This window comes from Corvus kubaryi, unplaced genomic scaffold (assembly GCF_017639235.1).
Source record: "Corvus kubaryi isolate FWS band 111438036 unplaced genomic scaffold, C.kubaryi_AGA036_p1.0 138, whole genome shotgun sequence".
Taxonomy (NCBI): domain Eukaryota; kingdom Metazoa; phylum Chordata; class Aves; order Passeriformes; family Corvidae; genus Corvus; species Corvus kubaryi.
In genome coordinates this window covers 8,795,637-8,818,705 of record NW_024580672.1, presented here as the reverse complement: position 1 = coordinate 8,818,705, position 23,069 = coordinate 8,795,637, and the positions used below count along the sequence as shown (strand labels likewise).

The window sequence follows — 23,069 nt, the reverse complement described above, 5'->3', positions numbered from 1 at the left end:
TTCTCGCTTTTCTTTTAGGGCCCAACTCTGATAAAGATGGGATGCAGCACACAGTTACTAAGCACAGGGGAATAATTACACTGTACAGACATCAGAAAGCTGCTTTTGCCATCACAAGTCGACGAGGTCCTACTCCAAAAGCTCCAAAAGCCCCTATTGCAGATCTTCCCACAGGCAGCAGTGGAAGCATTCCTACAGAACTTGATGAGGTACATTTCAAAAGCTTGAATTTGCAACTTCACATCCACCCCCCTCCCTTCCAAGAAGTTTTGTGATGCAAGCAGTTTATGTTTGGTGTTTTAAAATGTTTGTCATTAATAACTCCTGAAATTTTATATTTACTGTAGAATATGAATATCAATATAAGTTCATGCAGATGGATTTCCACAAAGTGTGGAACAAACACAAGAGGATGCAAACTATGTCCTGCCCATATTAGCGTTGGTCATCTCAGTGCCTGCTGGATGCCTCTGAAGCATTAAAACCAGTGATTGAAATATGACAGTGAAACAGGATGTCTGTGTGATTTTCGTACTTGATGTTTTAAACTCCTCTCTTTTATTAATTTAGAACCTTTAGCATGTTTTAGTAAGATTCTAGGCAGGACTGTGATTCTTAAACAGTGTTGTGGGTTTTGTTCTTAATTGTTAGTGTGTTTTATTAGTTCTGCTTGCCAGAGAGGGTGGGAACAAGAGAGGGGGATAAATAACAGATCAAGTATTGTTCCTGGTAAGATTTTTAGTATGTTACTGTTCTTGCTGTCACTGTATTGGCAATATCTGAGGTTCTGGAACTGGAACCACTTGGAAAACATCTTGTTGAAATGGACCAGTCTCAGCAGAGGCCAAATCTCATTAAATAATTGGCTGTAAAAGATTTTTTGTTTTTTACATGTATAAAGAATAAAGTAATTAACTTGGGAAAGAACCTCTTGGTGAATGTGTTGTAGGTAGGTATAAACACAATCAGAATTGAATGCCTATGTAATGAGACGTCACCCTTGACAATAATTGTTATTCTTAAATGTACCTGACCTCACTACTTTGTTAAATTGTTTAATTCTAGGCTCAGAAACCTTATGTTGTACAGAGAAGAGGAGCTGAATTTGCTTTATCTACTATAGCTAAACATTTTGGTGCTGAAATGGCAACAGGATTGCCACATCTCTGGGATGCTATGGTTGGTTCGTTAAGGAACAACATTCACATAAATAATTTCGGTAATTACACTTCTGATTTAAGCTGGGAGGGGCGGCAGGCTGGTGCCAGTATGTCAGTCTTAAACTGAACACCTTTTCTGTTTTTACCAGACCGAAAGTCATTACTGGAAAAAGGAGATGCTCCTGCCCAGGAGCTGGTAAATTCCTTGCAGGTTTTTGAAACAACAGCAGCTTCAATGGATACTCAGCTACATCCTCTGGTAACCAGCTTTTGTATGAAACACTTTAGTCTGTTTATTGCTAGTGGTTCAAGTCTTTATTTTTTCTTTTTTAGCTGTTTTTCTGATTTTGCTCAAATGGTATTTTAGTCACTCCATAGCCTGCCTGTTCTCCAAGTCCTCTGTTCTAGTCTTGATGAATTGAACGCATTAGCCTTCAGCAGTTAAGCTGTGCAGTTTTAAACCTGTTTTTTGCCCTGTATTCCATAGGATGTTAAATTCTGTAGTTTGTGCAGGTTGTAGAATAAACCACAAAAGCGAACAGCTACCTAAAAATTTAGCCTTGGCCTACTGTTTTTTGGATGAGATCCCAAAAAAGTTCATGTCCAACACTCGAGTTATTATAATATTTATGCTATTATGTTACACTTGAATCAGCATCTCAGCTCTGCTTTATTCTAATTCTGCATATCCTAAACCTGGAGAACAGACTGATAAAATTGTCTTCTGTTTGTTATGAAAGTACAGATAAAAATGTGGTTATGCAGCACTGTGTGGCTGACTGAAATGGTTTGACTTAAAATAGTCTGACATGCAGTTTGTGTGGCCAGAGTGGGAGCAAAATGGTAGTAATAAAGTCAGTTTACTGCCTGGCTACTCTGTACCAGGCTGAAGGTTGTCAGAAAGGCTGCCTGTGCAGGAAATGCAAAAATTATGGAGACCTCAGTTTACCCCCAAGTAGACTAGATTTGATTATTTAAAAAATGGTTTCTTTCTCTGAACTGTCTATTTCTAGTCAGGAGAGAATCCTGGAGTTGAGATAGTTCTGTGAAAGTATCAGTAAAGTACTGGTAAAAAAAAAGTTGAGGAACAAGCAGAACAAGAAAGTCACCTTTATGCCTGCTTCTAACACAGTTTTCAGTACTAGCATATCTGCAGTACTCTATTTCAAAATAAGTGTAGTAGCTCTGGAAGAGACACAGAGAAGGGCAGCAGGATGACAAAAATACATGACAAGGCTCCCATGCAAGGAATAAGTAGGCCAGAACTCTGGAAAGGATGGGTATAATGAATGGCTGTAGAATTCTGAGCAGGTGGAGAAGAAACATGGGGAATTTTTTCTTACTTATTTTAATAAAATACTGAAGTGATTTTTAGTGCATTTAGCATATGACATGGAAAGACTTTTTTAATATGTGCATTTTATATATACACACATATATATGGCATGTAGTTACTGTGTAGATTGATTTTGGTGGTGCTAATAGTGAGTGCAGTTTTAAAAAAATTCATAGAAAGTCAAAGAGGCTGAACTTGGTTCATCAAAGCTAGTATTTCAAGACTTTCACATTAGGAAAAACCTGACCATCTGTTTAATGTATCCCATACAAAAGCATATCTGCAGTGATTAAAAAGAAGACACATACGTGCACCAAAGACATATCTGTATACCCTGCTGGGCAGGTGCAGCTTTCCTTCTGGGTGTCTTCCTTGTCACAAAGAATTACTGAGATTCCCAACATGAATAATTAATCTGCCTAAACACAAAGGGGATGAGTGTAGGACAGATTTGCTAGCTGGAAGGAATTCTTAAATCTATGTTTCTGTATTTAAGAAAAAATTATTTTTTTAATAAAAAGTTATGGGTATTTAGTTCTGTATTCTCAGTGTGAAACACTTCCTTGCTAAACTAAGGGCTTCATCAATTTTCATTTTGACTATGCTAAATATTTTGAAATGCTAAGTATTTTGTTACTCTGAATTTTATCTGTATTGGGGAGTAAGTAATACATGTTCAAATTGCCTTTTTCTTCTGAAATGTTTTTTTTTTTGTTTTAAGCATTTATATCTTGCAAAGGAGCCATTTTAAGCATTCTTAAGTTACTTAGAGACACTAGTTCCAAAAAAAACCCCACTAATTTGTTTATAATTCATATTAACCTTTACTCCCTGCACCTTTTTCTTTTATTCAGTTAATACAGCATTTGCCTCATCTTTACATGTGCCTTCAACATCCCAGCACTGCTGTGAGACACATGGCTTCCCGTTGTGTGGGTGTTATGAGCAAAATAGCAACCATGGAAACAATGAATATCTTTCTAGAGAGGGTTCTACCATGGCTGGGAGCAATAGATGACAACACCAAACAAGAAGGTGCAATTGAAGCACTTGCCTGTATCCTTGTGTGCGTATTCAAAAATGCAGAAACTTATTTGCTGTTGCTTCATTCGGGTGAACAAAAACGGTTGCCTGAAAAAAATTAGAGGAGGAATTAAATAAAATACTAAGCTGTTTTTTCTCCTCAGGAAAGAAATAGAAGAAACTTTGATTTCCATTGTCTGTATTTTATCTACCAAGTGATATTTTGGTGGAGGTAATTCAGTTTCTCAAACCATGCACTTTGCTGGCTGAAAGTAGTTGGGTAGATCGGATTTTCCTGCTTCTGCATTGCTTTGTTACTAGAAATCTCATTCACCTGGGTGTAGCAATTAATGACTCTTACTTACTGAGTGTGGAATCTCCTGGGTATATATTTGTCAGACAAACCTGAACTGCAGTAAAAACTGTTTCCTTAATAACCACTCCAGGTGTGATGGAGCAGCTGGATGTTGGTATTGTTCCATACATTGTTCTTCTAGTGGTTCCAGTTCTGGGTAGAATGAGTGATCAGACAAACAGTGTACGTTTTATGGCTACTCAGTGCTTTGCAACACTGATTAGACTGATGCCTCTTGAGGTAAGCTTGAGCTGTAAGTATATGGACTATGTGACCTGTCCTGGATCCACTCTTTCACCAGCTGCAAAGTCCAGGCTTCTGGCTTATTAAATGCTGAATGAGTAACTGGTTTTATAGGTGTTGAGTCCGTATCAGATAATCGAAGATGTATCCATTAGAAGTAAAATGAGCAAAATTGGACCCTGTGTTAGCAATTTTCTAATTTAATGTTAAAATTTATTTTTATAAGGAGCTCGTTTCAACTGTGTACATAAATGGTAGATTCATTAATTTTGTGTGTAAGGCTGCTTTTCTGAGTTTGGTCTTAAAAGTTTTAGGAGTTACATGTGCACTCTCCTTAGGTATGTGTGTTGCTGTGCATGTTGTCAAGAGAAATGCATAAAAGCAATACTGATTTAAAAGAAAAATCAAAAATAACAGTCATAGAAATAGTGTGGAGATGAGTAGAGTCACTTATTACTAGTTCTTAAAATCAAAAAGCACCACCCTACATATTTGGGCAAAATGTTGTGTATTATGATGCAGTAGTGTTTAATTAGTACAGATCTGCTTCAGTCTTTCACTCCTGCTACAACTTGCATACCTCTGACACCTTCCAGTGTTGTGCTACAAGGACTACAGTGCTTTTAAGTAACTTAATGTGACCACCAGATGGTAATAGAAGACAGGTTAGATTTTCCACATCAATCATGAAAAACAGTTGTCAGCATAATGGGTTTTTTATTATCTCAGTTTTTAGTTTAACATAATAGAACCTTAGAATCTGATAACTAGCAGTCTGCCTTAACAGGAGCACTTATGGTGTGCTTACACTGAGATGTTGAATGGGAACAGAGAAGAACTAAATTTCTAGCACGTTCATTGCGGTGCCATTTGCACCAGTGCCCTTCTTCATGTGCATCTTAAACACAGTGCTTTGGAATACATATAGCTTAGGGTTTGGGGGGTTTTACAGCTATTTTAATAAAATTTAGTGAGCATCTCTTAAAAACTGTACTTGTTTTATTAATTGCATGCATATGTGTGGTCACATCATACTTTTCCTAAGAAAGTTCAGTATCAGTTATTGAACTGTATTAAATATGAAAGCATAGAGTGAAGCAGATTAATAATGAGAGAAAATAGTAGTATTGTCGTGGAACAGTATTTTGAGTTTTATTTAACAATAGATAAATAGCATTAAGTGAGTTGGGGGAACTTAACTATGCTCTGTTTCCTGCATCTATATGCTCAAATTGATTATTCCTTCAACCATAAAAATGTAGTGACTGAGAGAAGGATTGTAAGATAAATGGTTCAACTTGACCAAACCTGTATTGATAACCAATCCTGCTGCAAGTTGACGACGTGCTTGAGATTACCTGGCACAGTATTTATACTGCAGATAAGTTCTTCTGAAAGGGGGTTGTAGGCAGAGCATTGAACAAGGAGGCTGCGTCTCTGTGTATGTATGTACTTAAATACCTTGCTGAGGCACTACTAACATCCCTCTTCCTTACTAACCACATACATGGTGGAATTATTTGATAGAGGTATTTTTTTAGCCAGGAGCCCTCTGTAAGTGGCTCCTGGCTAAAAGTGATTAGTAAGTTGGGTTTTGAAGTAAAGCTGACTAAAGATGGAGGTGGCCCAGAAAAATGGGATGACCAAAAGATGCGATGGTGGGAAAATAGCAGTGCCTCTGCTGCTACTGTATGTTTTTAGCAAGCAAGAATGAGTATATTTGGCCCCCAAATGCCTTCTTAGGGCTTCTGGGCTGGTATGGAGAGTACCTAGGAAGTAAAATGTCTGCTGCTACAAACCTAGAGGGGTTCAGGTTTTTCCTTCTCCCAACAGTTTCCAACTGCTTGAATTCATCTTACGGATTTCAGTATCGCTTGAGATCTAATTCTACTGAGTAGGAGAAAAATCTCTCAAACTTTGGATGGTAGCTTGTGGCTCAAAAGAAGTGGGTGTCATAGGGTTCCTAGCCAGCCAGATAAACTCTCTGATTAAAAGTAGAATAGCTCAGTCTTTGTAGAATCTTAAAAGCATGACCAGGATTTTCCATCTTCTGTGTGATTTCTATCAATCTTTTCAGTGTGTCCTTTTGGGGCAGGATTTGTCTCTTGCACCTTACAGCCCTGCATGTGTTGACCTGCAAGTAGTCAAACAAGTATAGCTAAATATAGTATTTAAATCCTGAGTTTAGATTCTTACAGTTGAGAAGATTGCAGAACTTTACTGTCTGTTTGTTGAAAATGTCTAAGTGATTATGAGGTTTAATTTCTTCTTCTTCTCTGTGTGGCAGTTAAGTCCTGTAGCCCTTACATGACTGCTTTAAAAATGTTCTCCTAGGCTGGAATACCAGACCCACCAAACATGTCTGAAGAATTAATCAGAATGAAGGCTAAAGAACGTCACTTTCTGGAACAATTACTGGATGGAAAAAAACTGGAAAACTATGAAATCCCAGTACCAATCAAAGCAGAGCTCAGGAAATACCAGCAGGTAATAACTTAGACTTTTGTTTTAAAAGTTCTAGTTTGATGGAATAGTAGTCATGGAATAGTAGGAGTTGTTCAGGTACTGGCATTTTTCTTGTGGATTTTTTGAGTTTTTTGGTTTCAGGTATGCAGTGTGTATCTTGGACTCTGGATAAGGAAGAACAAATGAAGTAATGCATGCCTCTTATACTGTTCCAATGATATTTTTTTCCCCTCTCTGGATTTTGCCTTTTTTTCTGGCAATGGCCAATGGGCTGTGCCTTGCTCACACAGCCTGTGGCAGCCCACCACTGCAAAGCCAGGCCTCGCTCTACCATTTGGCTGGTTTTTGTTCCCTTTATTCCCTCCTGTAGTGGATGTAGTGGGTTGGGCTGTAGTGGATGCATTTATGGTGGGAAACCAGCTCCTAGTTTGGCAGTGCTGGGTGATAGAACATACAGATGTTTGAACTGAAGCTTAACTAGCAAAAAGCCAGTTTTTACTTGAGGCACTCTCCTTCTTTTCTGATTTCAGGATGGAGTGAACTGGCTTGCATTTCTCAATAAATACAAACTTCATGGAATTCTTTGTGATGACATGGGCTTAGGAAAAACTTTACAATCCATTTGCATTCTTGCAGGTGATCATTGCCTCAGGTAAGCTTAAACAAAGTCTAAGGCAGTTCTGTCTTAGACTTTAATGATAGGTCTTACCTGTGGTATATGAATCTGGACATAGTCCTGGGTAACTGTAGGTGGCTGTTCTTGAATGGGGGGAGTTGGACCAGGTGGCCTCCCCAGGTCCCACCTCAACTCTTCTGTGAAAAAGAACTTTTTAAAAACTCTATTCTATACTTTTAAAGGGCTCGGGAATATGCAAGAACAAAACTGGTGGACAGTGTTCCTCTTCCCTCCTTGGTGGTGTGTCCTCCTACACTCACGGGACACTGGGTGGATGAAGTGGGCAAATTCTGCTCAAAAGAATATCTTAATCCGTTGCACTATACGGGACCTCCTACTGAGAGAGCAAGGTAATCCATCTTGCATTCAGAACTGGTTTAGAGTAAAATATCACACATGGCATTTTTCAATTCAGTTTACTATTACTACTGAAGGATAGTTTGTGGGCATGGCAACACTTGTGATGGTATCTTTAAAGGTTGAAATAATAACATGCATAAGGAACACTTCAATTAACTCCTCATTTTTTTTCCTAAGATTGCAACACCAGGTGAAAAGACACAATCTCATAGTGGCTTCATATGATGTTGTAAGAAATGACATTGACTTCTTCAGGTAAGAATTGGCTTATTTTCTGAGGTTTTTAATAGCTTACAATTTTAAATGCTACTTAAGTCTGTGTTTTTCTTTTCTAGAAATATTAAGTTTAATTACTGCATTCTTGATGAAGGCCATGTAATAAAAAATGGAAAAACAAAGCTGTCAAAAGCAGTAAAACAACTGACTGCTAATTACAGGATAATTCTTTCTGGGACACCAATCCAGGTAACTGATTTTCTATTTTGGATGAATAGTAGAAAATAAACAAAATACACCTATCTTGCACTCCATTTTATTGAACCTTTTATCAGTCATCATGTTCAAAGTATCCATTGTAAAACAGCCTTTTACTGCTAAATGCTCGAAACAACATCTTTTCCCTTTCCTGGTATACCTGTGTATAGGGGAATGAATGCAGGTTTTGTGGTACTAATGGGGTTCAAAAGTTGGCAGCAAGACTTTCTCTGCCACTTCTTCTGTAAGTGTCAGGCAGGGAAGCAGGAAATTAAAATTAGCAGGAAACTCAGGTCTGAGATCTCCAGATTTTGAGCTTCGTCCCAATGATACTGCCTGTGCAGTATCTGTCTCACCCAGGACTAAGACCACTGGTGTGTCCTGGATTTTGTTAACCAGAAGAATGCAGGGTGTGGCTTAAGGCGTTGGACGCAGTGGGAAGTCCATTTATATATTCAAGTGTATGCAGAGGTATTCTGTAACTCAGATGGACAAAAGAGCCAAGCTCCAGCTGCTTGGGACTGGGTTGTAGTGTGAGGTTTGTAGGGTTTTAAATATACATGGCAATTTTTTCTGATACCTTGCAACAATTTATTACTTTTGAAAATAATCTATCAAATGTTTCTTTTATGTTCAGAACAACGTCTTAGAATTGTGGTCGTTGTTTGACTTCCTAATGCCAGGATTCTTGGGCACTGAACGCCAATTTGCGGCTCGTTATGGCAAACCAATCCTGGCAAGCAGAGATGCCCGAAGCTCCAGTCGAGAACAAGAGGCTGGTAAGGATCAAATGTTCAGTCTTTGGGTTTTTGTTTTAGCCTTTTAAATGAGAACTACTAATGAAAAGAAAGTGTGGTCAGTTCTAACATCAGAAATTGAGGGGGAGCTGAAAGTTTTGAAAAAAAGTGTTTTTCTTCTCAAACACTGCTGCTGTTGCCCTCACTAGGGGTGCTTGCAATGGAAGCACTGCACCGCCAAGTCCTGCCATTTCTGCTAAGGAGAATGAAAGAGGATGTGCTGCAAGATCTTCCACCCAAAATTATTCAAGATTATTATTGTATTCTCAGTCCTCTGCAGGTATGCATAAAAAGTGGCTGAAAGTTTATTTTTCAGCACAGTTAAGACCACAAAGGCATGAATTCTGTATTCCTGTGTCAGTCTGATATCAGCTCTGACATTCTCTGGATGTGCTAAAAGGATTTTCTAGTATGTGTTTAAAAAGCTAATTCCAGTCCTGTAGTAATAGACTATTTCTTGAGCTTAATTTCAGGCATTTTTCAGGAACAACACCTAGGCATCTGCAGATTGGTTTTTAGTAAGAGTTTCCAAGTTGAAAGAAAATAAATGGCAAGAGATTGTGTTGTTAGTGTTTATCTTGTGTCAGATATGAAATAGCTTTCTTGATATATGATAATTCAGAATTTTATCTTGAAACTAAACTCTGAAGAGGATTGTCTATCTTCTGTCAGGAAAAAACACACATTCTCTTGTCTGGTCTACAGGTTCAGCTTTATGAAGATTTTGCCAAGTCTCGTGCCAAATGTGATATTGATGAAACAGTTTCTTCAATTTCACTGAATGAAGAAACTGAAAAACCAAAGCTTAAATCTACAGGTCATGTATTTCAGGTACAGATTTTTTTCAGTAATATTACCTAGTACATACGTTTTAGGTAACTGTATTTATAGGTTTAGTAAAAAACAAAAATCAAAATAGTGAACTTAGACATTTGTGGCCATATGATCTAAATAGAGTATTTATGGCTGGAATGTGATATATAGCTATTATGTTGAGATTTTTGTTTGTGTCTTATGAAGCATGACACTGTTGTGTATTTTTAATGTGATCTGCTCAACTGGTGTTCAGCTGTTTTGTGGATCTTGTAAAAGCTGAGTACTGAGAGAGCAAAACTTCAGAATGAGGGAAGTAGTTCTGATTTCATCAGTTGTTACACTTCAACATTAAGATTATAAAACATGGACAAAATGTTTCCTTACGGTTAGATCTGAATTTGTGAAGGTTCATGATCTTACAGAATTACAGATTAACTCTTGGTTAATAGGAAACAATTACTCTCAAAGGCTCTGCACTGCTCCCAACCCATTTCCTCTATTGTAGACTCAGATGAAAGTGGGGGAAGTGGTAATCTGCACTTTTCCTGAAAAGAGGGACCCAAGATCACAATGAGTGTAACAGTGTTTGGATACAATTTGAAATGCAGGTTTTAAATGTGCAATTCTGATGAAAATACACCATAAGTCCAGATTGTCGAATGTGGCCGAATGACCCCTATACTTAAAATCAATTCTGTTAATCCTTTTTCTGTAATTGTGTTCTTGCTAATTATTTCTTTGAACTTCATTTCTTAAATAATTAAAGGCATTGCAGTACTTACGGAAGCTCTGCAACCATCCAGCATTAGTGCTCACAACCCAACATCCAGAATATAAAAGAATTACAGAGCAACTTGCAGCTCAGAATTCATCCCTTCGAGATATCCAACATGCACCTAAGTTGTCTGCTTTAAAACAAGTAAGTGGATGCGTGTTGTGCCTTAAATTTCCTAAATGTGTCTACTGATGTTACAGTTTAGGATTTTATTTAAGATTTCATCAATATGAAAACTCTTCTTAATAAAATTAAGTAGCAAATGAAAAAGAATGCAAGGGTGTTTCAGGATATGCCTTATTTTCCCTGATAATTCAAGAGGGAGGGGAAGCACAGTCTTCATGGCAATGATGTTTATATAACTTGTTGGCATATGAAGAACCTTACTTCTGTTTTATTTTTGTCCCTCTTGTTGCAGATCTTTTTTTTTTCATATTTATTATACAGGAGACAACTTCCTTGATAAAGTTAGATTGCATTACATAGCTTTACTTAAAATAGAATTTAAGTAAGTGAAGAAAATGGCTTTCTGGTGACTCTTAAGTTTTTCAGTTTGACTGTGAAGCCAAACTTTGCCTTCTTATCATTTAAGTGACTGTCATTTACATACTTCCTTCTGCAGTTTGTCTCTCTCATTTCTACTTTTGATAATCAACAAATGTCAATGTTTACGTGAGATCTGCAGTCATTTTAATGACACACCTTAATGTCTTTTACTTAAAGCTGCTACTTGACTGTGGTTTGGGGAATGGTGGATCTTCAGAAGGCGGTACAGAAGCTGTTGTAGCCCAGCACAGAGTGCTTATCTTTTGTCAGCTGAAGAGTATGCTGGATATAGTGGAGCATGACCTTCTCCGCCCTCAGTTACCTTCAGTTACTTACTTACGACTTGATGGCAGCATCCCTGCTGGGCAGAGACATTCCATTGTTTCCCGGTATGTATTATCTCCTAATAACCAGTATGAGGCCAAGTTTATTATTTAGATGGTGCAGAATTGGGGTTTTGTCTGCCTCAAAGCAGATGTGGTTCATAAATTCTTTATTTAAATGAAACTTACCATACTTAACTTTTTGTTGTATACAGGTTTAATAATGACCCATCTATAGATGTACTGTTGCTCACCACTCATGTTGGTGGACTAGGACTTAACCTGACAGGGGCTGACACGGTCGTATTTGTGGAACATGACTGGAACCCAATGAGAGACCTGCAAGCCATGGATCGGGCACATCGCATTGGGCAGGTGAAAACCTCTTCATTTCCCATAAGGGTGGCTTCTTTCTTGCTGAACTCGCGTGAGAGAGAATGTAATGTATAAGAAAGTGACATCTGTGGGTTTCTACCAAGCTTCCATTCATACTTACTTCTTGCAAATATGCCAGCTGCTGAAGTGTGTACTTCCTTATTCTGTCCCCAACTTGGTAAGTCTTCTCTTCCATACTTCCTGAGCTGCTGGGGAGAGCCCAGGGAAGAATCATACTTCAGTGAAGGAAGAGATGACTGAGGAGTGAGACAGGAAACTGAAGGGGCATCCCACAGGTTTGTCCTTCTCTGGTGCTTGGACAGGGCAAGAATGACTGCTGTTAGTCTTCCCCTAGAGCTGTAAAAAGCAGTGAATTCTTCTGGAGTACAGATGCAACTGAAGATGCCTCTACTATATAGTGGCACAGTCTTGTGCTTTCCATCTAATGTCTGTCAGACTGAGTACAGTTACTGAAGGGTAACTCCAACCCAAACTGCCTCCAGAATGTCCATGATAAACACTAAAAGTTTATGCTTTCCAGAATACCCTAAGATGATACTTTTTAGCTAAGTGTGCTTTTTTTCTTTCAGAAACGTGTTGTTAATGTGTATCGCCTGATAACCAGGGGAACTCTGGAAGAGAAGATCATGGGTCTTCAAAAGTTCAAAATGAATATTGCAAATACAGTGATCAGCCAAGAAAATGCAAGCCTACAGAGCATGGGAACAGAGCAGCTTCTTGATCTGTTCACTCTTGACAAGGTAAAGAAGCATTTTTACAAATACCTACCAAAAATAAGAGTCAGCTTAGGGAAAAGTTTTGCTTTGAAATATAAAATTTAATTACATGAACGCTAAAGTTGGACTGATTAATAGTAGACAGACAGCTCTCTGAGCAACAGGAGGAAGTGATATTTCCCCAGAAGAATTACCAGACTTGAAGAATTTGTTAGATTCCTGAAAACATTATTCTGTATATTAATAGGAATTTTTTTTCTTTTGCAAAGGATGGAAAAACTGAAAAAGCAGATACCTCTACCTCTTCTGGGAAAGCATCAATGAAATCAGTACTCGAAAACCTTGGAGAACTGTGGGATCAAGAGCAGTATGACACTGAATACAGTCTTGAAAACTTTATGCATTCATTAAAGTAACCATCACATGTTTGTAATACAACTGCTGCTAGTTCACATATTTTTCTGCTGATATTCAGCAAACTTCAAAGCATATAGAGTGAACCTTTAGCTTAATTTGTAAATACTTACTGAAAGAAGAATCTTCAAAAGACTGGCACGAAGTAGTGTCAGCTGTTTCACTGGGAAGTTATTCTGTCTTAAACGTTTGCACTGTATAAAAACTTTAAATGTAAACATTGAGGTGATTTGAATTTTACTTGTTCTGAACAGCTGCAAATTCTTACTTGGTAGAAGAATTAAAACAAAGCAGGTTTTTACATTTGTTAACAAGTGTTACTTGTGTTTGCAGTTAAGTCCACCATTATTTCTTTCTGTATCTATAATAGTTTTGTACAGTTGTTTCAGTGAGTACTTCAGGTTGTTCAGTGTACATTTTTCTTTTAAACACAACTTGCTTTTATGGTGTATTAAAAAAACAATTTTCAACTTAAGCTTTCATTCAGATCATTTCAGGACTTACACCACCAGAGGCAAAGCCTAGAAGCCTTCAAAGTATTGAATAACAGAATGGCACTAGGCCCGTGCACCCACCTTTGTACATTGACTATAAATATATCATGCTCTTCAGTCTTTTGACACCATCTTGTGAGAACAGCTGACTTGAACTTTTTAATGTAATGAGCTCTATTAAATACAGGTAATGGCCTATTTGAGGCCATGTTTGCATCCTGTTAGCAAGGGTGTACTTTTTAAATTTATCTATAAGGCTAGAATATAGCCACTTTGAGAGATGCATGTATTCAGTATGTTTCAATCCTATATATTTTTTGTAACTAAAAGAAGAAATTAAATATACAGACAGACATTTTCCAGAAGTAGATTTTACACTGTCTAGGATTCTAAAATCCATGGTAAAAGTGACTGTGTACTAAACTGATGCATGACTTAAAGCTTCTTAAAGGAATAGGGAGGACTTCTTTTCTTTAGGAGAAAATATACATAGAAATACCTACATCAGTTTGAGGTAACTGAATAGTTAAAATTGTGTAACAAAGATAGTAAAAGACTTTAATAGCAGTGAGTGAGAATAATATGGCTGTATGTTATGCAGCTTTTTATAAAAAAGGGAGGCAGTAGTAAAAGTGTGTTTCTAGATGTGCATATGTACCAGTATATGCACTTTTTATAAATATTAAATTATAGATGACTTACAGCAGTTGTCTGAATACATAGAATATATGTATAAATATAAAACCTAAGGTTTGTAGCTTGCTGTGTGCTTAAGCATCAGAGCTTAAAAACCACCAGAGACCTCAACTATTGTAAAATAAGATTGTTTTAAAACTATATAAATCAAGACAGTTCTACAGCATTGGAGATGAATTAATGTCACATTTCAGTAGTTATGAACTGCCAGATTGTAACTAAATTAGCATTCCATGAAAATAAAACAAACTGGGAATATATAAGTTGTATGTTGAGTTTGTCCATGTTTAGTTTTGTTTCTGTAGAGAGGGCTTATCTGGCCACATAAAAAACGTAACGCTTTTAGAAATTACAGCTGGATTATGAGTATTATATTGGTTAATTTCTACCTTCAGACTATTTCTGTTGTGCTTTCAGCTGATGATCCAAGCAGGGGAGACAAGATGGGGCGTGGTGGTGTTTGCAGAGAAGTTACAGTGCTGGAATAATGCGTACTTGAAGATAACTTGGTGCAGTAATTTGGTGATAGTGCCTAGAAATAATGAGATATTTGAATAAAGAAACTTCTTTAGTCATAAAAACTGCATATGTTTTTCTTCAAAAGTTTTATTAGGTGCAGTGGTAAGAAACTGTTTGGGTCCTGTTGGAAAAGAAATAGACAGCATAGGACTGTTTTAAACCAGTTATTTATCACACTGAGGTTGCTATGCAACCATAATAATTTTAGCAATGGCTCTCTTGGATATCACATCAAGAAGACTCTTGCACCTGGAAAACAGGGGAAGGCAGAACTTAGAATAATTTTTTCAAGATTATATGTACTGACTGCTCTTAAGTGTTCTGTGAATTAATGCTTTGAAATGTAAACCAACAGGAGTGCTGCACCAAGTATATAAAAAATGGGGGTTTGTTACCTTAATATTTAATGAAGAGCTCTTCTATGCTTTTCAAACTAGCAGAGCATTTGCCATGATCTGACTTGCTTGTGCAGTGTCCTCAGTGCACAAACTGGATTCATTTATAGCAAAACTCCAGCAAGAAATAGCTAGCTCGTGAAGTGCCTCTAACTGCATTTGATCTCTGTGATGGTTTAGCTGGACCAGACCCAGGTCTGGGCTGGAACAGAAAAGTTTCTTTATTTCTAGGCTGAAATGAAACCTTCAAGTATGTGAGAGATTCTTAGCACCAATCATTCTGCTCTCCAGCTCTGCCCCTAGTGCAGGTTGTTAAGTGCTCATGGGGATACAGCCTAAGCCTTGACTGACTGCAAGTGGAGTCACTGGAGGCCCAAAGAAACATGAACTGAGTAGAGCCACGCAGAGACTCAGAATGCTTTGGGCTGGAAGCGACCCTAAAGATCATCCAGTTCCAAAGCCCTTCCATGGGCAGGGACACCAGATTGCTCCAAGATCTGTTCAGCCTGGCCTTGAACACATCCAGGGATTCAGCAGGCGTAACTTCTCTGGGCAACCTGCTCCACTGCCTCATACTCAAGGCTTGATGCATTGTGTGTAATTTGCACTGAATTAAACTTGTCTCTCATCATTTAACAGCATCAAAAAAACACTAATAGTCACCAAAGACAGATGCCAAATGAATGTAGTTCCTGATTCAGAGGCTGCTGACCTGTGAAAACTAAGTACCTCTTACTGGTGACCACATTCTGGGCTGGAAAGAACGACTTTGAAACAACTGTACACATAATGCTGCTTTTCAACCAAACTTAAGGACTGCTTGAAATTCTACTTAAAACTAAATGGAGAACTACCTTCTGCAAACATGCACCAGGTCTGCATAAACACATCTTCTGCCATCTTCTGTTGTACTTGGTTTAACTAAGAATTCAATCTAACAAGTCTGTCTTTCTCCATGCATGTTATCTTTGGAATCCATTTAGGCAGGAAGCTGCTTGCTTTCTGCAAATTTACTTACGACTATTGCAGGTTTCTAGGTTGTTTTTTTTTATCCTTCTCCCTAATCCTTTTGGAAGTTTGTTTTTTTTTTTTTACAAGCTTGCTGAAAGCAAAATTACTCTGAATATCCAAGGTATACATAGTGCTTTAGTTTAACTCAGTTCAAGTTGAGTCTGTTGCTTTAGTTCATTATCTTTACAAATCTTATCTTTTAGATTAAGATTGCCAGATTTAAAGACAAATGCTTACATTTACCATTACCTTTCCTACTACCTCATAGTTGTGCAGATTGTAAGGCAAAGAACACATCTTTCTAATTAAGCAGAAGTAGGGCAACTTTTAAGCCATGTTAGAAACTATGGAAAACTTCTAAGATGAAAACATATTCACATACCAAAGCTTTTATTAACTTGCTTACAAATGGTAAATAACGTAGTGTTAAATCTAGCTTGGTGTGCAGTGTTAACAGAGCTTTGGCATAGGGCAAGCTTTAAAGCTTTTAAGGGCCACAGCAGTAACTGACTTGTGCTAAGTTGCTTTGTAATCAAAAGCTTGGAAGATGGAGTTCTTTCTTTAAACCAGGCAGAGAGATGCTTTAGAGTAAAAATTTTTTCACCTTTTAAATCACATTTAAGTTAGTTATTTTCAAGGACAGTTCTCTGAATATAAGTATTTTATAGAGATGATAATCCATCTAAATTCTTTCAGTGGTCTATTAAAAGACATGGCCTTTGAATTTGTGTCAGAAACCCTTTCAGTTGGCTGTTTACCTTCTAGTGGCTCCACTAGTTCTCCAGTATTCTCCTCTACAGCAGGTTTGGAGGCATCTGTTCAGTTACACTGTCTATTTTTATGTTCAGGAATCACGATTTAGTTGATGCTCTGGCAGCCAGACCAGAATCAGGGATTCTGCCCAGCAAGGGAAAGCTTCCTTTGGTGAGACTGACAGCACTGCCCTCTCCAGTACAGGAATGCCACTCCCCTCCTGGGAGGACCACATAGGAGCAGAATAAGAGAGCTCTAACTTCACACTGATATAATTCAGTGATCTTGGGTGTCACTCAAACAGGAGCTGCTCTTCTTCATCTGCTCTGTGTGCACAGGCAGAGCTCTGCTGGTATGAACCCTGAGATGAGCTCCATTGGTTGGAGCAGGCATGGTGCTCATAATGCCAAGTCCTCTCCATTCATAAGCCTTATGCAATAACAACAAAAACTCGAATTTTCTTTTAACAGTTGGGTACCTTTAACATAAAGAGTAGAATGCCTGTGCCAAGCTCCTCTGTATCTTTTTTCTTGGGCAACAGCTAAATCCACTATGCTTACACTGTGTATACTGCAGTAGCTATGCAAGAAGACAAGAGGGAAACTCTTATTTTAAAGTTGTCCTTTGCCAAGGTTGAGATTTTTTATTAGGTTAATTTTTATTAACTTCCTGTAGACACTGGGATCCAAACCTGCAACTTAACATGTAGACACTGGGATCCAAAACTGCAACTTAAGATGTAAAGTTGTACCCACCAGCCTTGCATCTGCACAAACCATCACACATGGGTTTAGGAAATTTGTTAGGCAATCTATCCTTCCTTAAGGCTATCAAACATTAAAAAGGTCACATGGTAAAGACTTGTTCTGTTTTCTTAGCTCAGTCATGTGGATAGCTAACTTGGGAGTTGGGCATCTCTGACAATTTACCAAGTAATCAACAAAAACAAACTCTTACAGATTATGACCTTCAGTGTTTTCTTTTAAAGTAAAATTTAGACCAGGATTTGCTAAGTTGTAAGAGGAAAATTCCACATGCTAAAGGAAAACATTTACTGCTCAATTTCCCTTTTCAGATGAGGGAAGGAAGTTGATCTAGCCAGCAGAAACTTGAAACCCATAAATTCAGCCTCAGGTGCAAAAGCTGCAGGAGTGGGGAGAAAGGAAGGATACACTGCATCCTGCCAAATGACTGCTCCAGGGATGCAGTAAGTTGAACGACTCTGCAGTTCAGTCAGAGGCTCAGAAATAGCTGAGCTATCGGAACATGCTGGCCATGTCTCCAATACACTCCAGTTCCAGGGGCCTTTGCAGGGCTATGCTGTGCTATCCATGCCAAGGCTGTGCCTGCCAGAGATTTCCCATATGTCAGGGTAATTACATTTCACAGTTTATGCAGGCTGGGTGCTTAGATGCTCCATTGAGAAAATAGGAATACTGCTCCGGGTAGCGGCCCAAGCGGATCGTGTGCTTAACTTGTGTGCTTTTTGCTGCTTTTCTGTGTTAGCTCTCTCCAAGTAAATACTGCACTCTCCAGATACACATTTACGTATTCTGACCCTGTTTCTCATGACTCATACTGCACTTGCAGAGATTTAATTATCAATCACAGCCCAGCATCTGAGAAATAAAGCCTCCAAGTAGAAATCTGTAATGGTAAGCCAAGGGAAGAGCTAACGCAGATGTTAAAATCTGCTTTTGCAAGAACAGAGCTTGAAAAAAGTCAGTTGAATTTGTCATGATCTCTGCTGTAGTCGGAGAGGGAAGACATTAAAAATACATCAACTCCCAGAGAACGACACATTCCAATTCCTGCCTTTCTTCTGAATCAGAGCTGCCTCACTTAACAGCAAAATTGACTTTTGACTTTGCATTACCAAAACAAGTGTGCCTTTAGGAAAATGCTGCACTGTATTCTGATCTATTTCTCCATGCTGCCCTCGCCTCCACACAGTCCAAATTACGAAACACTTCTGGGACACTTGCAACTGTTCATTCTTGGTGCCTCTGTTTGCAAATAGCATCACTCACAAACCACAACAATCTTGTCAACTATAGGTACTCAGGTGCTATTTCATGTTCATCTGGACACATTTGGATACCTATATAAATGGACAAAGCTCACTTCTGGGCATAAAGTCAAAATGCGGCCCATGCTCATATTCAAAATTATGTGTTTTCAAGAGATGGCAGAGGAAGGAATAGTGCACAATAACAAAACCAACAGTCGGTGCCAGCCCACCAGTGTCTCTCTCTGTTTACAACTAATTTAAAGCTCACCCACTTAGGCATCATATCAGTTTAATAATCAGTTCATTTGCAAGCCGGAAAGGACAACGTGGCAGAATTCAAAGCTGATACTTCTGTTTTCTTTGCTGCCCTGGTGAGAGCTGCAAGATGTGATCAGCATTTCAGGCTTCTCATGGGCCGGCATACTCAGCAGTAGTTAATTATTGTTTATAAAATGCAGAACTCTGTGTTCTCACAGAAGTTGCATCACTCTTTGGCTGTGCCTATTATTTATCAGCTGAAGAGCAAGGCAGCAAACAAAGCAAGGAGAGTGAAAAAATGCCAATGACAGTTTACATGGGCTGTATAGGGGCAGGGAAAGCAAAGGAGGAGGAAGGGACATGGGATGCACTTGCTGTCAGCCTGTTTTCCCTAGCTCTGTTTGGTTTATTTCTTCCAGTTTCCCACTGTGCAGTATTTTTGTCTCCAGTATAGATGTGGTCACAGCTGGCAAAGCCACTGCAGTACTGCTGTGGAAGAGATTAGAATGCCTTACCCCTGGGAGCCTGGTGTGTGCTGCTTCATCCCCTTCCTACTTACCCAGGAAAAGTAGCTCTGACCACCACCACAGGAGCCTCCTGTGCCACCCCAAAGGAGAAAGCAAACCAGCCAGTCTCAAAGTCCAAATAAGTTAAAGTGGCAGATGGCTATGAATGCCCAACAGTTTCTTGCACCTGTGCAGAAACCGAGAGAGAAACTACAACCCTTCCACACAAGCTGCAAGGCCCAACACCGGCCCTGAGGATGCAGCAGCCAGTGCTGCCTTCACAGAGTCATGAAACTATGGAATATCCTGAATTGAAATGGATCATTGAGTCCAACTCCTGGCCCTGCAACTGCCCTAAGAGTCACCACGTTCCTGAAAGCACTGTCCAAACAGCTCTTGAACTCTGTCAGGGTTGGTGCTGTGACCACTTCCCTGGCGAAGTGTTCCAGTGTCCAACCACCCCCTGGGTGAAGAACCTTTTCCTAATACCCAGCCTAACCCTTTCCTGTCTTCGTTCCCTTGCTATCCCTCACACTCCAAATGTCATAACAGAAGAAATGGCCTCAGAAACACGAGTCCCTCCCTGCTCCTCGGGCTCCTGCCACCGCACTCACGGGGGAAGGGGATGGAGGGACGGACCTCAGCGCCTGTGAGGCCGCGCTGGCTGCCGGGGCTGGGCACAGCATGGGCTGCCCCCCGCCCTCAGCGGTCCCACTGATCGTCGCTGCCCAGTGCAAGCCGCCTTCAAATGCCCCCTCTTTGCATTTCATCCCCCTCTTCCCATCTCATCCCCCTCCCGGGTTTGCCGTGGTGTGCCCAAAAACCAACTCTCGCCTCAGACCCCGGAGCAAGGCGGGCACGGCGAGCACGGCTGGGGGTTTGTGCAGGCCCCGGCAAGGTGGGGCCCGGGGAGGTGGCTCTGCGCTGCTGGAGCGTTTGCAGAGCAGCAAAACCGACGGCTTCAGCTGCGGCTTTTTGGATTCCTGCCAGGTGAGGATCAGCCCGGATTTGGGGTCGAGTTGCACACCTTGCGGATTTCTCTAGTTACCCACCCAAGGTCTCTAAAGGCGAGGAGGGCTCCTCTCCGTTTCGTTAGTCTGCTGCTGATCTGTCACAGAGTAAGACTTACATCCGTGGCACATATGTATTCAAGGCACTAAATGGCTTTTGCAATTATTAGATGCCTTTATCAGCTTTGCTTTGGCACTTAATCAGCCGCAAAAGCTATTTATTGCCTCATAAACTCCTCTGCAGCAAACATTATCCTTTAATTAATCCCTGAAAATTACAAAGGCTGATGAGGTAACCCCTTTTTCACACCCCCCAATTAAGTTGAGGAGAATTTGTTGCTGTTTTCCCCTTTCATTTTGTTTTTAGAGGTTTGTCAGCTGTCTCAGTCAGAGGGCTTGTTAGGACAGGTAGTAGCAATTTAGCAGCATGTCCCAGGTAACAAATACCAGCCAAATCACTGAGCTGTGAGGATTATTCACAGATGAGAAAGTTAGGAGATGAGTAAAAGTTAAACCCCAATTTAACTCACATTAAAATAGGAAAGGCAATCTGAACAGCATGTGGCTGCAGAGTTCAGTGATGTAACAGACTCATTAAAAGATTGGACTGGTTGCTAATTAGGATATTTTGAAGCTGAGGACACAATGGCAGAAGTAGATCTCTTGCATACTGAGAGACTTCATATGCATACTTGCTTTGTATATCATTAACTTTTGTGTATCAGCACTCACAGGAATTCAAAGTAACCAAAAAGCATTCAGATCTGTCTGTCTACAACAATACCTTAAGATTTCCACTAGAATAGTGTTTTGTAATCTGGATACAAGTTTCTTTACGTCATAGACATAAAATTTTGCTATTTCCACGTGTCCCAACCCATACGTCCACCAGATTCAGACATTACTTTTGAAGTAAAGCAGTTCAGAAAATAACAAAAATGTTAGGCATCACCATTTCAAACTTTTACCTGGCCTTATGAGGACTAGAATTCTATCTGGAAATTCAATGTTCTTGTGTAATACATGTTGATTCTACTTTACAGGGGGGTGAGAGGAGCAAGAAACATTCCTCTAAATATTTGGTAGTTGGCAATGCTGAGTCCTATCTCTTCGCTTCCCATGGAGGACTGATAATTCTTGTGGAATTACCACTGGCTGCTCGGAAACATGATGTCAGGAGAGAAGGTATTTCATCCGGGTTAGTTGCTGAGTTGCAAAAAGGCATTGGGACCATGTAATCAGCCAGTTCTCTGGAGATGTGCAGAAAATGTTTCATGAACTGTAAAGTGTATTTTAGGAAGTACCTAGTGATGCAGGTAGCTAAGGTAGAATAAATTTGGTAGGGCACTTGAAGTACAGGAAGGGAGATTGCTCTAAAAATTTTTGCAACAAGTTTCCCCATCAGCATTTAAAGTTTCCAAAGCAAATTCTGAAAGGGGAAAAAAAATCTCTTGTGTTTGAGAAATGGGAAAAGAGAAAGGTGGAAAAAAATGTTGCCTTCCATGTCTCTTAAAGCTCTTTAGTTTTCCTCATCATTTGAAGAAAAAAACAACCTAAACACAAAAACCTCAACCTTGTTCTAATTCTAGCTCACAGCTGCTAGGGAATTTACATCTCCTGTGGCAGGTGTTAATCATGGTGAGACTAAAGAGCTGTTCCACTTTGGTGAGTCTTTCTGTGTGTTAGTAGGTGGTAGCATAGTCAGGACTCGAATTATAAGAGATTATGTTTTCAGAGATGTATTGAAAACCCCAACCTAGCAATTATGTTTTCCAAGTAGTCCATTTGTTACTGCTGGAGACATCCTGTAATGGTAAGTGGTGTGTTCTTGCCGCCTGAGTTTCTGAAACATAAGTAGGGGAAAAAAAGATGAAGTAGGTGGATACTGTTAAAGCAAAACTTTGGAAGCTAGAAAGTCTGAGGCTTTACGTCCTGGGAGGAGGTGTGGTGAGGTGCAGTTGAAGCAGTTTTTTGCAGTGTTAGATGGTACAACAGCCATCTTGCTGTATGGCTGGGGAGTGGAGGGCAGGTCTGCAGCGCTGCAGCAACAGTCCAGTTACCTACTCTAGCGCCAGGAACAGTCACACAGGCAGTGGGACACACCCCACAGTGCAGGAGCACCGTGGTACCTGAAGTCCACAGCTTCTTGAACTGAAAGGAACCACAGTAAAGAAACTTGAGTTCATTGGGAGTTAAAGTGGGTAACCGAGTTACTCAGTTCTAATTCAAGATACTTCTCATTTAACTGTGGTAGTGAGAACACATGCTCAGGAGCAATGACGTTCAAGACTCCCAGGTCTGTGTCTTGCCCTTTGGCTAGAAATGAGGCCAAAGGTCCAAACCTGTGACCTCACCTTAGGAAGTGCCAGCAGAGGTTCCTCACTATGACAAGTTTGGTGTTTCTATGCATTTAATTTCAGCTTTCTCATATGCCTGCAACTCCTGAGCAGTTTGGTATTTTTGTCATGCCTAAACAAAAGCTGGATTCCAAAATAAGTGTTCCTCATCCTAGTTGCATAACAGAGCACAAATACCAGCTG

At 39.5% G+C, this 23,069-nt stretch overlaps 1 protein-coding gene across 1 annotated transcript in view; it reads left to right on the top strand.

Annotated features, from left to right (window-relative positions):
• The window catches only part of BTAF1 (B-TFIID TATA-box binding protein associated factor 1), a 43,934-nt gene extending 29,608 nt beyond the window's left edge, over positions 1-14,326 (top strand). Inside the window, exons 21-38 of the mRNA XM_042019025.1 lie at positions 19-209; positions 1,066-1,219; positions 1,310-1,419; positions 3,351-3,552; positions 3,966-4,114; positions 6,452-6,604; positions 7,114-7,235; positions 7,442-7,609; positions 7,797-7,874; positions 7,955-8,084; positions 8,731-8,872; positions 9,040-9,170; positions 9,596-9,721; positions 10,473-10,625; positions 11,205-11,416; positions 11,566-11,725; positions 12,316-12,486; positions 12,732-14,326. Of these exons, the coding sequence (XP_041874959.1) occupies positions 19-209; positions 1,066-1,219; positions 1,310-1,419; positions 3,351-3,552; positions 3,966-4,114; positions 6,452-6,604; positions 7,114-7,235; positions 7,442-7,609; positions 7,797-7,874; positions 7,955-8,084; positions 8,731-8,872; positions 9,040-9,170; positions 9,596-9,721; positions 10,473-10,625; positions 11,205-11,416; positions 11,566-11,725; positions 12,316-12,486; positions 12,732-12,878 (2,699 nt within the window). The 3' untranslated portion in view covers positions 12,879-14,326. The remainder of the gene's footprint in view (positions 1-18; positions 210-1,065; positions 1,220-1,309; positions 1,420-3,350; positions 3,553-3,965; positions 4,115-6,451; positions 6,605-7,113; positions 7,236-7,441; positions 7,610-7,796; positions 7,875-7,954; positions 8,085-8,730; positions 8,873-9,039; positions 9,171-9,595; positions 9,722-10,472; positions 10,626-11,204; positions 11,417-11,565; positions 11,726-12,315; positions 12,487-12,731) is intronic.
• The last annotated feature ends 8,743 nt before the right edge of the window (positions 14,327-23,069 follow it).